This window comes from Elephantulus edwardii, unplaced genomic scaffold, assembly GCF_000299155.1.
Source record: "Elephantulus edwardii isolate Elephantulus edwardi_28Jun2011 unplaced genomic scaffold, EleEdw1.0 scaffold00118, whole genome shotgun sequence".
In the NCBI taxonomy this organism is placed as follows: domain Eukaryota; kingdom Metazoa; phylum Chordata; class Mammalia; order Macroscelidea; family Macroscelididae; genus Elephantulus; species Elephantulus edwardii.
This window is the reverse complement of record NW_006399868.1, coordinates 3,121,084-3,136,315: the sequence shown is the minus strand read 5'-3', so window position 1 is coordinate 3,136,315 and position 15,232 is coordinate 3,121,084. Positions and strand designations below refer to the sequence as shown.

The 15,232-nt window shown below is 44.2% G+C and overlaps 1 protein-coding gene across 1 annotated transcript in view; it reads right to left on the bottom strand.

Moving 5' to 3' along the window:
* The window catches only part of PHLPP1 (PH domain and leucine rich repeat protein phosphatase 1), a 307,243-nt gene that overhangs the window by 212,537 nt on the left and 79,474 nt on the right, over nt 1–15,232 (bottom strand). The window contains exon 4 of the mRNA XM_006892758.1: nt 15,023–15,224. Within this exon, the coding sequence (XP_006892820.1) occupies nt 15,023–15,224 (202 nt within the window). The remainder of the gene's footprint in view (nt 1–15,022; nt 15,225–15,232) is intronic.

Below are 15,232 nucleotides of genomic sequence, written 5' to 3'. Positions count from 1 at the left end.
AAGCAAATGCATTTTCTTTTACCAGGAAGGACCTGATTTTGTTGTTGTTGCTTGACCACTGATTTGTTATCATTTTAAAACTCATATATAAAGTAAAATGAAAATCTTTCCCCTGGCTCTTGTCCACACTATCACATGAGACAGTATCTTCCAGAGTAAACACCTAGGGCACAAATCATTTCTAACGGGCCGTAACTTGTTATACATATGGTCCAACAGTCCAGGTTTTACACACACACTCTCACTCGTGCTGCAGTCAGCTCCCATTCGCAGCGATCCTCCATCAGATTCCAGCGGCTATAAACTGTCAGTTTTATCAGGAAGAGACTGTTCATCTTGCTCCCGAGGAGTCACCCACGGATTCGAACCACCAGAGCCTCAAGGGCTCTGCGTGAGCAGTGCAGTCGCTGTAGGCTATGCCTCCAAAGCACCCGGCCAGTTTTACAGCACAGACCAAACAGCTAAGAGGTGGTTTCTGCTACACATAAACTTTGTCTTTCTTTCTAGCCCACACAAGAAGACAAGAAAAATTCTTCTGCTCATGAAGATCAAGAGAGTAGATTGCCGTGGGTAAGAAAGACGCTCACGTGATGATCAATTCCTCATCTTGAAGAGCCTTGGTGGTACATGGTTAGAGTGCTCGTCTGCTGTCAGAAAGTGAATTATGTGACCCCTCCCAAAGTTTATATCAATTTAATAGACCATGACTCTCAGTATCATGTAATTATCCCCTATTCTGCAATCTAATGTAATTTACCTGTGTGTTGTAAATCCCATGATATCCATGAGGCAAGATAATGAAACAGAATATACAATCTACAGGATTAAGTCATATTGAGTCAATTCCAAGACATAAAAGAGATTAAACAAACAAGCTGAGATCAGAGGGGGTTCCTACCACCAAGAAAGAAGGGCCAGAAGTGGAGTGCCTCCTGAGGACCTGGGGACTTTGGGCTAGGTACCTCCTAGAACCAGGGGACAGAAAAGGCAAGCCTCCTGCTACAGTCAGAGCTTGCTGCCAAACCAAAGGCACAGAGTCAAATCCACCAGCTGTTCTGTGGGGGAAGGATGGGTAATCTCCTCCCACAAGATTTACTGACTCTGAAAACCCCGTGGGGGGTCAGGTATGAGTCAGTTCTGACTCAATGGTACACAATAACAATATTCTAAACTGTGAGAAAAGTGTTTGCTAAGGCCATTCACTTGTGGTATTTTTGTTCCAGCAGCAACGGATGAGACCATAGCTAACTGAAAGGGAGTTTGGTGGCCTAGTGGGTAAAGACCTGTGCTGCCAAATGCAGGCTATTCGAATCCACCAGCCACTTCATAGCAGAAAAACAGGCAATCTCATTCAGAGCAATTCACATCCCGTGAAATCTTACAGAAAGCTCGGCTAGGAGTTGGTTCTGATGGGACAGCACTAAGCTGAGTTTGCCTTGTAATTTCAATGTTAGTAGTTCAGACACACCAGCTGTTCCGCAAGAGAAGGATGTGGCAGTCTGTTCTTCTAAGAAAACTACTGCCAGGTCCCCTCTGTCCTACAGGTTCACTATGAGTCGGGATCTCCTCAACAGAGTGGATCTGTGAGGCGTTAATCTAAAGGAAAGTGCCTGCCTTCAGAGGATACACACAGCAGGCCCCATAAATCCTAAACCCCAGGGGAAAGAAAACCCCAGGGGCCTAAAAGGGACTAAGGGGATGTGTTTCAAGGGTGTGTCGGACCCCTGCCGGGCTCCAGCACACCTCGGCATGCGGGCATGCGAACACTGGCATTTTCTTTCAATAATGAGAAAATGGCCTTAACTCAGGACATGATGCTCACAAACTTCAATACTAAATGGAGTCTCACGTGATTCAAGTGGATGGAAAGGCCCAGATGCCTGGTCGAGAGGCCCTTGGTCAAGCTTCCAGAGTAAGCTGCCACTCCTGTGCTCACTCTGGCTGGACCCTCACTTACTCAGGAGCCCAGCTGGTGACAACAGTCTCCTGGTCCTTCGGCACCTGGGCCGGGGCTTGAACCTCGTGGAGGGGCGCGTTCCTTCTCTGCTCTGCTGCCACCCTGGGCCCATTCGACCTCCATCACAATGCTCACACGGCACCCCAAACACTGGTCGGCCGGTTCGCTCCTACAAGTTCTTCAGGAGGCCTCCAAAGTTCGTCATTTTTAAGTGCAAAGTGTTCTGACACAGCAGACACTCTCAGTAATTACTGAATGAGTGAAAGAGTGTACAGTGTCACCAAGCATCAGGGCCCAACAACCGCATACCCTGTCATCCTTAATGAGCCCTAATTACTGCTAATTAAGATCTCTGGGAATTTACTATTGCTAAAAATAATAATGCCACATTGCATGCTCACGGCATCTCACAGTTTACAAAGCACTTCCACATACACCGTCAGATCCGAGCCTCCTGGAGTTCGCAGAGACAAACTGCTAGAGTCACCTTCTCTTGCTCTCTTCCAAGTAAACGAGGTGTGAGGGATCCAGTTATTCCAGGACTTGTATTGGGAGGCAATCCATGCTTCGATCTGCACCGCCTCCGTCTGTGGCCTTTCAGCACTAAGAAAGCCTGAAGATGCCCAAGAGCCCTAGGACCAGGCCCGCACCTGCAAACACTGTCATTCGTGACCTCCTCTAACCCCCACAGGCAGCAGGGACGGCTCATCTCTGTCTATAAATAAGCAGAATAACAAACAGAGGTCTGGGATGATTGGAACAGCCAGAACTCAAACCCAGGTCTGAAGGATTCCAAGTCCATGCATCACAAAGGCTTACCCTTTCCCGGCCACACACCCTGTCCAGCCCCAGAGAGACGAGAGCAGTCACAGAAGGGCACAGGCCAAGATGGCTGCCGCCACACAAAGGCCCCCAGGTGACATGATGGCAGGTGGCTATTAAGAAATTTGGGGAAAGAGGAAAGGGGTGAGCTCACCTACACCTCCTCCCCTTTCTTCCTAGTCCCCCACAACAAACCCAAAGTACACCACGAAACCCTCATTACTCTCCATCATAAATTCTAATCCCCTGCGTACTAGTAAAGGGAAATGAGATGAATGAGAACGGGGGGGGGGGAGCATAAACTCGGGGAGGGGGGATGTGGCGTATTACCCCAGTGAAGAACATATCATCCAACAAAAAGGGTTGAGAGAATTTGTTCTTCCCTACTTCCTATCTATTTAAACATATGAGTTAAAGTTTCAAGCACCGAAAATAAAAGTATAAAAAGGCCACTGGAAAATATGAAAGAATTCTTTTCTTTAACCTTGGAGTGAAGGAGACCATCGCAAGTATGGCACAGAATTTTGAACACATAAAAGAAAAATTAAAAATTTAGATTCACAGGGAAAGAAATTTCCAACTCAACTCACTGGCGTTGAGTCAGAACTAATTCAAGGCTGACGCTGCTGGTTTTCAGAGACTATAAACCACATGGGAGGAAATGACCCCCAATGACCCCCTCTCTCTCACAGAGCAGCCGGTGGATTTGAACCACCAACCTCTGCTGGCAGCACAGCTCCTCACCCACCAGGCCACTAGTGTTCTCTAAAGAAACTCTTAACAACAAATAAAATAAAACTAGATTTACTAGATATTTCTTGAAAATACATGAATAGTGGAAAAACCATCAATACATTAATAGAGAAACATCCAACAGAAAAATAGACAAGGGATTTGAGCAGATCTTTCATAACAGAAGTCAAATATTACAAAGGAGGAAACTATTCAACCAAGTGATATAAAAGTTACAAATGGTTTTTTTCTTTAAATTAAGATTCTTCCCCCACAAAACTATTCACCCTCCCTTCTCCTCCCCATGTCCAACCATAAAAGCAACTACACATCCCAGTACAGCCCACCTCCAGACTCAATGAAGAACACATGTGTACACATGCAGCGGTGGGGGGGTGGTGTGCGTGTATGAGAACGAGCTGGCCAAATGCAGCAACGTTTACGTCTTCCTACAAAGGAGAGGTCCCTTCACGCAAAGCTGAACCCCAGCCAGATCCCTTTTTCTTCTGCGCTTCCGCATCTGGAGCAAATAGTCTGCACAGCAGCTGTGATGGATTTTTACCCCTTTGGACTTCTGCTCCTTCCCTCATATGAAAAATGAGCAGTGTCTTTGGAGAATGAATGGTCTCAGTAGGTTAACTTCCATATCCTCACAGCCAGAGTCAACTCCACCCACAGTGCCCTTCTACCGTTTTCTGAGGCGATCAGTCTCACTGGACTACTCTGCCCATCTTGTTCCACGGAGCAGCAGGGGGATTTGAACTACCAGAAATGTGTGCAGCTTGTAAGCCAGCAGTGCACCGTGCTACAGCCTGCATCACCAGCCCTCCTAATTTCCATGTAAGGAAAGCTAAAACTCCCACGTGAGGTAAAGACTAAATTAAAATGAAGCCTGATACAAAAGAGAGCCCTTTGCTTCCCTCCAGAGCTCACAAATTGCCTTTTTAGGGATACCTCCTTTCTTCTCCTGAGCGAACAGGTATTCAAAGTAGTGGCAGATTGATAACTGTAGTTTTAATTTCTTTTTATCACATAAAGGTAGAATTGTGAATATGGTCCTGAGCAATAAGTCACATGCAATTAATTAACTGTGAGATAAAACTTTAAATTAAAAAGTTAAAATAATATCATGAATATGGAATCTTTTTTGGTGAGCATACATCTGATAAGAATAGTTTTAAAAAATCCATTGCTAAATCTTTTTCCTCCATATTATCTTTTAAAAATTAATGATTTCCTGATCTTTTACTTTTCTAATAACCTCAGCTTCCCAGTAGTGGGCGAGCCACTATTGACTTCACCTCACTTTCATCAGCCATGGGTACCCAGAGTTCTACCCGAAACCCCTCAATGGGCGAGATCACTGATGAAATCTAATTTCCCTCCCTCATCCCCTACAATCTGTCAAAGTGATATGGAACCTCTTGGGGCACAGATCTGATCGAACGGAAGCTGGGGAAGGCTGGAAGTCACAGAGAAACCACCCGTGTGTGATGCACACTCATTTTAATTGTTTTTCATACACTAAACGTAAGGGAGACCGAAACACTATCAGTGCACAAGTGCACAGTGAGGGAGAAACAAACTGGAGAAAAGAGACCTACAAAGCCATGGGTTCCAGCCAGGAATGGCCAGTCCTTGGCTGAGGACATCCTGCCTGGAAAGGTGGGGTCAGAGGAGAGAAAGATGAACACAATGACCACACCGATGGACGAGCACGGAGAGACCGTGAGGACCCTGCTGGACCGGGCCAGACTTCGGTCTGTTACAGGGTCACTATGAGTCATGGTCAAGTGGACAGCACCTAATAAAAACCACCACAGTCAGTCCTGACTGTAAGAGTACATGGACTCTGTGAACTTGGGCCAGGCTCTCGGTAGACCTGCTTTTCCCATCTATAAAAAGGCAGATATTGATTCAGTTCTATCATATCATCATAACAACAAAACAAAAATCTCCTTTCTATCCTACTAGAAGCCCCTGACATGTTGTTGTTGTTGTGTATTGTCAAGTCCGAACTGACGCTGACTCTCTAATAGGTTTTCAGAAACAGTAAATCTCACAGAAAGTGACTTTTCCTCAGGGATAAACTGACAGGTTTGAACCACATGCCTTTGGGCTGAAAGGGCAACTTCTTATTACTAAGCCAACCAGAGCTCCCTAAGCTCATGGCCTCTAACCTCTCAAAGCATTAATTAGAATAAAAGGAAACGGAGACAGCCTCAAAGTCGTAGAGAAACCGCTCATGTGTGATGCTCACTAATTCCTTAACTTTCATTGTTAAATATCATCTGTGAGGAGGACGTGAGACATGGGTGCTTGTGTACATCAAAGTTGAGCAATGAATATGAAAGGAAGCCCAGCGAAGAATGAGGAGGCCTGAAGAATACATGGGTCTCAACTGTGGTGTTAAGTGAGGAAAAACGAGGATATCAAGGACTCCGACAGAATGATCCAAGCTCTTAGGAGAGGGGATGGAGAGGCTTCACTTCCCCTCCTCTGGACATGCTGTCAGGAGGGCTGACCCTCATGCTGGTTAAAGGACAAAGTTAGTGCAGCCAGCGGTAACTAGGGAAGATGACCAGCTCACTGGCTATGATGGGCTCAAGATCAACTGTGACTGTGATGACAGCACAAGATCAAGGTGCACGATGTTTTGTTCTGTTGTGCACAGGGGGTAAAAGAACTGAGTGCATCTGACATCAGGACAGTGAGAACAGGCTGACAGCTGGTCCTCCATGAGTCAAAGCCAAACAACTAGCAAATGTTGCACGTTCTGGATCGCTCTGATGCAGAGGTGAGGAAGCTCTGGGGACACATGGAGTGACAAGCCATGCTTCCAGCAGACACAGGGATTCAAATCCATGGGCAGGCACTTGGGAGGACAATGAGGCCATCTACCCCCATCCCGGTGGACAGCCGTGGAGACCAGGAGAAAGCCACAGTGAGAGGGAATCGATTTGATGGTTATGGGTTTGGTAACACAGACTTGACAAGCCCTGGGGGTTCAGTGGTAGAACTGTCACTTTTCATATGGGACACGCAGGTCCAAGACGTAGCCAGTTCACCTCCAGGGCAGCCCACGCCATCTGTCAGTGGAAGCAGGATGCTGAGTGGGTTTCAATGGAACCTCCTTCTCAAGATAAACTAGGGGGGAGATCCTGACAATCTACTTCCAAAAATGCAATGAAAACTCCACGGAATCACAACGGACCAAGGTGGTGCGTGTCACTCCTGAGAGTCGGCTGACTGAAGGCAGCTGACAACACCACAGAGTTGGGACTCTCCTTGTGCTAATATCCCACAAGTTTGGTTGAAAAGGCTGGGAGGCTGGTGTTCAAATCCACCCAAAGGCATCTTGTAAGACCTGACTTTCTAGTTCCAAAAAACCAGTACTAGAGAGCTGGGTCACTCTGAATCAGACCTGACCAGACTCCAACAGGTTGGGTTTGATGTTTTAATACTGAGTTCCCATGACAGGGAGCAGGCTATAGACAGCTGTGTTGTTACCCAAAGGCTGTGCCTCTGGAGGTTCAAATCCACCAGAAGCTTCAAGACAGAGAGGGGCAGTCTCCTCTCACGCTCTTCACTGCCTAGGAAATCCGCTAGAGGGGCAGCTCTGAGCCAGTCCCACCACAGTGGCAATGAGTTCTTATTGCAGGAAACTTTCTCAAACTGAAAGAGGAGAGAATCTCACTTTCAACCTCAGGAAAGGATTTTTTACAGAGAAGAGGAAGTATTTCTTTAAATCCATCTATGATACTCAGATTTCTACTTCAGGGAGCAGGCGTGTCAGGAGAGGGTGACTCAAAAACATTATCTAATCTGTCATTAGTCTTAAACCACACCAAAAAGGTGGTCGGTCATGCGCGTCTTGCACATTAGAGCTAAACCCCTTCCTCTCCACTGAGGAAAGGCACTGTCAGTGTCAAGCCCTGGACAGGTCTCATGGAAATCAGAGTCAGACCTCCGTCCTCCCATCGGGCTCTAATGAGATGGTCACTCAGGGCTCCAGACATCACTGTGACCCCAGCCCATCACTGACAGCCCAGCCCGGGGCCGGTTCACAAGAAGGCTCATCATACAAACGCTGCGGCTAGTTTCTTTCAACTGTGGTATATTTTCCCTATCGGAGTGTGTACTCAAAGAACATAAATCTTGACCAAAGTTCTCCTTCTGAAAAAGGTGACTTCTACCCAAACCGTACGCCAAACCCAAGGGCTATGAGGTGCAGTGTCCTCTTCAGGGGTACCCCGGCAAGGGCATTAAAATCAATGTCTGGAAACCACAGTGCTGTGAAAAACAGTATGAAATCCCACTGCTGTGAAGCCCTTACAACTCACAGGACCCCAGAGAACAGAGCAGAACTGCCCACTAGGGCTTCGACGGCTGTAAATCTTGACCAGAGCAGATTATCTCATCTTACCACCAGCCACCCGATCAGCTGAGGGGTTCAAGCCTCTAACTTTTGGATAAGCAGCCCAATGCCTAACCTACAGCACCACCAGGGATCCTCAAAAAATAGTAAAAGTCAAAACTGGGCCCCAACAAATGTGTCCTCTTTCAGGACCATCATTTAGGAATTAATTGGTTGAGAAATCCAGATTCTTCTCAAATACACCATTGTTGTTGTTGTTGTTGTTGTTGTTGTTGTTGCTGTTGTTGTTATGCAACACAGAGTCAGAACTGACCCATGGCTGACCCTCCGGCATGAGAGGAGGTGGTCCAGCTTTCTCCCTTGTTGAACAGCTGGTGGATCTGAACTGTGTGCCTTGGGGTCAGCGTTACAACTCCTTACCAATAGGCCATTTGTTGTGTACTGCAGAGTTGGAACCGACCCATAGCTGACCCTCCGGCGGGTTTTCAGAGGCAGTTATCACAAAGGAAGAGACTGCCCATCCTCCTCCCACAGAGCAACTGGTGGCCTTGAACCATGTGCCTTCAGGATTGCAGCACAGTTTCTTGCCTCTAGGCCACCAGTGCTCCCTAAATATGCAGTAAAACTTGGGAAAGCCAGAATCTGTGCATGGAGAAAACCATCAAGAGAAGGAACACTTGACTATATTCTACCAAAACAAGCAACGAAAGAAGCAAAGACTGAAGGCGGAAAGCTCGCGAAATCTGCAAAAAACAAGGCAGCCCCAACGCTCACAGGTTTTGCTGTGCAATGAATGGAAGGACAGGCCATTTTTTCTTTGACTCTGCTGAAAACCAGGCTCGGTACACTGTGCAGAGAGTCTAAATATTCTAACATATTATCAAGGGCAGGGGGTATATGGAAAGTTCCTTCTTCAATCACTCTTCATCCTAGATGAGTCCTTAAAAATAGCAACCAATCTAAAAATGATTACTGAAAAGTCACTGAGAAGATGGTGGGGAGGGGGCTCGTTCAAATCCTACCACTCAAAGGACCTCAAATTTCTATGTAGATTTCTCACTCATTATTGGGATAGTCCAAAACTGAATTACCAGAAATGGTATTGGATCTTCCACTGGACACTTTCATATAACAGAAAACATGAATGCTTTCAGCAAACTCCATTTGGGATGATAAATGCCAAAAATTCAGAATTATTTATTTGCTGAAATGTTGCTATTTACAAATTCAAAATAAAACTTATAAAATATGCCAAAAAAAAATGCATCCAGTTTCCAATTAGAATTTTTTAGGGTTCCAGGACACTCACCTCAACAAGGCACTTGTCAATAAATGCATTTTGCAATGTATGGAAACAATCACAAACATGAAAATACAGCAGGAGAAATGGTGACTTCTGCATGAACTGTGGCATTGTGGGAAGCCTATACTTTGTAACAATGAGTATATTCAAAGGTATACTCGGCCAATATATCGTAACAACATAGCCATCCCTTCTCTATAATCAAAGTGTAAAAACATCTCATTAATTCTGTAACTGTGATTATACTTGATTCTAGAGCACACTATTGCACAACCTGAAAGAGCTATTATTCCACAGCTAACCAAATATCTCACGTTCTTTCACCAAGTATCATTAAAGTCTATTCCTTCCAAATCTGTGAATTTCAACTTCTAAAGAAAAAAATTTGAAGCCCTGATGTGAAGGTCCATACAAATCATACATGATCAATCACTCAGTTTTAAATACCTAATAAGTTTAAAGAGCCCACACGGTCATTTTGTTCTGCTTTAATGATACTATCTTTAGAAAACCAATGTATAAAAAAAGGGTTTGCCCTCACAGCACAGTAACACCAGGACAGATTCAAACCTCTCATTACCAAGACGACAGCAGATGCATGTGATTAAAGGGGTGGAGTGGGGTTTAGAAGGTGGGATTTTAAAAAAAAAGAAAGAAAAAGGCTTCTCCATTTTCCCAGACTGTTTTCGACATTTTGATAGCATCGCTTTCTCTTTTTCTAAATGCCAGGCGTCTTTAGATGAATAGGTTTTCTATTGAGTGGCTTTGGATCTCTCAACTTTCACAGGACAACAATTAAACCCTTCTGTCCAGAGACTGAACTGGCTCAACCCTGGCACATAACAAAATCATTAAATCTAAGATGCCTCATTTGACAGATGTCCCATTAAATTCATCTCAAAGTTGTGCTAAGAGATGCTGAAAGGAATAATTTGGGGGGCAGGGGGAGGAGGAAAAAAAAGAAACAAAACACCTGTTAACACCAAGAAAGCTTTGGGAGAGAACTCTCTTAAAACCCACACAGCACTCATTCCGGTGAAAGAGATGGTATTAACGTGAGGAACTATCTCAACCTTGCCATGGGAGAAATGCCCCTGTGTCGATGTGTGTTTAACATACCCCTTGGGGACCCAAGCAGGATGAAGACACAAGAGTCAAAGCACACACCACCAGCTGTTTAACAAAATTCCACAAATTCAACCCAACACATGTTTACCCTACAATGCCAAGTATTTAACTAGACTTGGATCACATACAATGCCAATGAGCACCACATAATCAATAAACCAGATACTAATGCACAGGATTCCAAGAAGAAAAAAAAAATGAGAAACAAACAAACAAAAAAAATCACCTTACAATTTTAAAAAGATCTTTGGATAAGCAATCTTGGAGGTGGATACTTTACAATCTTATAGTAACAAAAATGGATACAGTGTAACCTGAAGCCTTATACAAGCTCATTTATGCCCACACCCTCCCATTCACATTCTTTTAGTAAGCACTGGTTTTAAAGATGCACAATTTAAGGAACAACATATTCAGAGAGAACAACTTACTCTCCAAGTCTACATAACATATAAATGATAAAAACTGTACAACAGTTTGGTGGCTGCCATAAAGAACTATCTCCACAGCACAAATAAGTGTGCTTTTTAAAACACGTTTATTGTGCAACTAGATGTTTCATAATGCGTATTCTCAGTATTTTACAAGTTAGGCCTTTTTTTAAAAAAAAAAAAAAAAAAAAGACCTGAACTGCCACATCTTCACATTCAAAAGTTATGTACTTCTCAGATAAAGTGTCAATTCTCTACTTCCTACTTGAAATGTACACTTCCATAAATAAGGCATGACTGCAAAAGGGAATAAAGAATCATTATATAAACTTGATTTCATATCAACTTAACTGTAAGGGTAAATACTTGCAATTGGAATATTTAGAGCACTTTAGTACACTTTCTTAATGGCTCCTTATATTTGCCAAACAGGTCTTTTACAGTTTTAAAGGCAGCGTGATAAAAATAGAACCATACACATTTCACAAGGAATACCACTTTGGACTACACCACAGTATCACCTCATTACCAACAAAAATAGCATATTTTCTGAGTGCTTTTAACCAAGTGAAAGATTCAAGTGTAAATGAAATTCAGCTTCGATTCATGGAAAGTGATATGAATTGCAAAACAGACTATCCCAGCCAGTATTCTCAGCTCTGCCAGGAGCTGAAAAAGCACCAGCAAGAGTCAGGCCTCTCTCTGCCCATTGCTTTCTCCATGTGACGAGAAGATTGACGTGGACTCCGCCCTAGTAATGTTTTTGAAAGGACAAATGAGATAATTTCCCCAAACGCCTTGTAAGATTTTTGAACACAATAAAACCCCAAGTAGCATAGATGCCAGCCACCAAACCATAGTCAAAGAAGAAAACAGACGCTGTGTTTTCTATAAAAGCCACAAACCTAAAATATATAAAATAAGTACACCCAAGGGGGGCAGGGAGAATAATTAAAACCCTTTGTTCTTAAAATTTAAAAGACTGCTCAAGCACACACGGGTGTCACATGCCCTCACCATGTTACTCAATACAGCTGTAATTATTGTAATAAGAACCTGCTTGTCAATATTACAGCCTAATGCTGAACGACCCCTTCTTGGTTTCCATGGAGGAAACCGTGGAAGGTTTGCTCACTCCCAGAAGAGAAAAGGAGAAGAAATATGAGAGTGTAGAGAGGTTGTTCTCTGAGCAATCCAAAGAGTGACACATAAAAACAGCTTGTCCAAGATTCACCCAGCACAGCTGAGGTGCTGTGTGCTGCCAACACCCTTTCTCATCATTAAAACTTGAACTCAGCGAGTGAGATAGTGCTAGACTTAAAAATCAGTGGAGAGAAATCAAAAGCAGAAGAAAGGAAAAAAACAAACCACAACCGTATCATTTACTACGATCTCATTCATAGCCAATGGGCTCTCAGCAGAGTCCAGGGAACAAGCTCATCACGTGGAGGAGTCCCTGAGTGAATGTCAGGCGTTTGCCAATTCCTTTTTAACGTAAAATTTAAAATGACTTAGGTTAAAATTTAGGTCTGACTGTAAAAGGAAATGTACATTAGCACACTTATTTTTTTTTTTGTTTTAAAAGAAGCCATTCAAATACTTTTTCTTATTTTACACCAGCTAAGAATACAGTTGATTGACAGCTGCAATAACAGTTTTCAGAAGTACGTTTTCAGGGACAGCTCTGTAATTAGAAGGGCCTTTCATCCGCCTGCCTCCTAGTTCATTAAGAACTTTCATTTTACTTTGCCCAAATAAAAAGCTAAATGTCCAGAGTGGCTCCAAATGTCTTGTAAAGTCTTTAAAGGATAACTTGAGTTAAGTTATAAATACAAAAAGGAAAAAAAATTAATTGAAAGATGATCCATAGAGAACGAAAGTTGTCTGCTGGATAATAGTTTCTCCAAAATAAAAAACAAACAAAAAACCAACACAGAACCAACAACAACAAAAAAAAACAGACTAGCTTAGCCAGACAGACAGCAGGGCACAGGCTCCATTTTAACACTTGAAAATATTCAAAAGACTTCAGAGGCAACTTCCTAGTTTCCCCTTAACCCCAACTATCCAATAAATATGTGGCAGCAATAAATTTAAGAAGCTACATATGAAATTCTGAAAACAACTGAGACATAGAATGCTGTATGTAGCATTCTTAGAGCATGTCACCTCAAACATATATTAATCGTCCTCTCCCTAAATAAAATAATTACCATCAAAAGGTAACATCCTCCCAGTGGGGCGCCCACCCCAGCATACCAGGGGAGAACAGGGGGAATCTCTAGACTCTCATCCAGCTGGTGTAACCCTTCACCGCATGGAGGGGACATCCTGACAACCTTTCTCACAGCAAGTGAGACTAAGCTCAAACAAGGCCTTTTTGTTCTTCAATAATGAAACTTCCTTGTTACACGTTCAAGTGGACTGGCCATATGCTAGGTTTTGTTCCAGGGCAAAGGCGTATCAATACAAAGAAGTTTGCTATATTAACGTTGAAAATTTAAGCCTACAGCAAACCCAAGTTTGTATTAAAAGCAAAATGGACCATTAGACATCTTTATAACAATAAGCTGGCCTCCTTCTAGGACACTAGGATTGATTCAAGTTCAAGAGCAGGCTGGACACTGTGTGAGCTGGTCCTGTGTTAAACAGTTAATATAAGTACACAGAGAGACGTATGTACACTTATGCTGTGTGTGATACAGAAGGAAAAGAGTTGGAATGAAGAATCAAAAAAGGCTTTCCAGAAAAAGTAAAACATAAAGATTAAAATGGCTACATTAGCAATGTCAACAGAGATAGCACTTCTTAAAGAGCAGTCTATCAAAAAACAAGAAAGCTGCATACTAACCGCTTAGATTATCTTAAATACTCTGAGAAAGACCAAAGAGAATCAAAGATGTGAAGTTCATGGTGTACCACCCAGAACCTTTCCCTTGGATATTTTATTCTGCTGGATCAACAGATACCAACCAAAGTAAACTTTTAGAGCTCTCTGCCCAGAAAATAGATCCAAATATTGTTTATTTATTATACTTGTGGTTTATTCATATTTCCTTCAATGTAAGAATTTGGACCTAAGTGCATTTGCCACTCTCACATTAACAAAATAAACATTCTTGTCCCACTTGTGAGTACAATTTAATGTGCTTCTGTGAAAGTAACAATATTTTACAAATTACATGAGCTACATAGCTGTTGCCCCTACATGAAAAATCACCTATTTCCTGGACCATAAACTTTAAGAGGCATGCCATCCCACTGAGAGCTTATGCTCAGATACTGCACACGATAATATATTATGATTTGATTTTCTTCCTCAGGCAGAAAAATCCGTCAGAAAGCCACTGAGGAATTTCACAGCAACTCCAATGGCACATAAGTGAAGATCTTGCCAGAAAGGCTACCCAGTCTTGCCTATTTCAGGGTGCAAGTAAAGAGCTATTCATCAACGGACCACACTGCTCTAAGAGCACAAGCTGGACCAAAATAAAGCACTGTGTTTGAAAAATGCTACAGCCCAATCGAGTTCCAGATAGGACCACGGCTCTCTCCACCTACACCCCGGAATAAGTAAAAGCGGGGGAGACTGAACTCTCCTGATTTAACGGTGCTGTGCTAACTTGAGCTGAAATAAAAATGCTGCTTCGAAGCGCAGAGGTCTACAGCGCAGAAAGTGTGAGCACCTGACAATGTTCAACTACAACAACCAGGACCCACATCCCCCTCTGTGGGCACCACCTGGGCCTTCTTCAGACCAGAGAGCCACAGGACACAGGTCACCCCAGCCAAGAATCTCACCAGGGGTTGAAGAAACTGGGGGGAGAGCCCATTCTTCTATGACCACAGTCAGTGAGGAGGAAAGAAAAAGCAGAACGGGGCGGGGTAGGAATCACTTCTGATACAAGAATAAAACCTGCAAGGGAAACTGGCATAAGGCAACACAGGGCTTTAAAGTGTCACCAAACGCCGCTGGGGGCTCCGCGGGCAAACAAGCAGAGGCTGAAGGAGCGCCGGGGCGCAGGTGGCCATGGTGGCAGCGGGCTAGGCTGGGCAGCATGTGCCACTGCATTTTCCATTTCTCGGTGGGAGCACGTGCACGTGCTGCTTTACTGAAATCTCAACTACAGCCTGCCCACGAGAAGAGGACTCTCTCTCCACTGCCAGGTGACCTATCCCCTCGGCCCCCGCGTGCGTGCACTCGGCAAGCGTCCCCCACCTGGCTCCTGGCAGCTGCGCCCAGGTCGCAGGCCCCGCAGGTGAGCCCTTACCTGCGTAGAAGCGGATGAGGCAGCCGATCTCGGCGTCCATGCCCTCCTCCTGCACCCGCCACAGCTCCCCGAAGCCCAGCTGGAAGAGGTAGTCATTCTGGATCTGCAGGGGCTTCTCATGCGCCTCCAGCCGCCGGGTGGTCTCGCCGTGGAGCTGCACGTACAGGGTGGGCGGCAGGCTGGTCCTCTCGGCGGCCGCCCTCTCCTCCC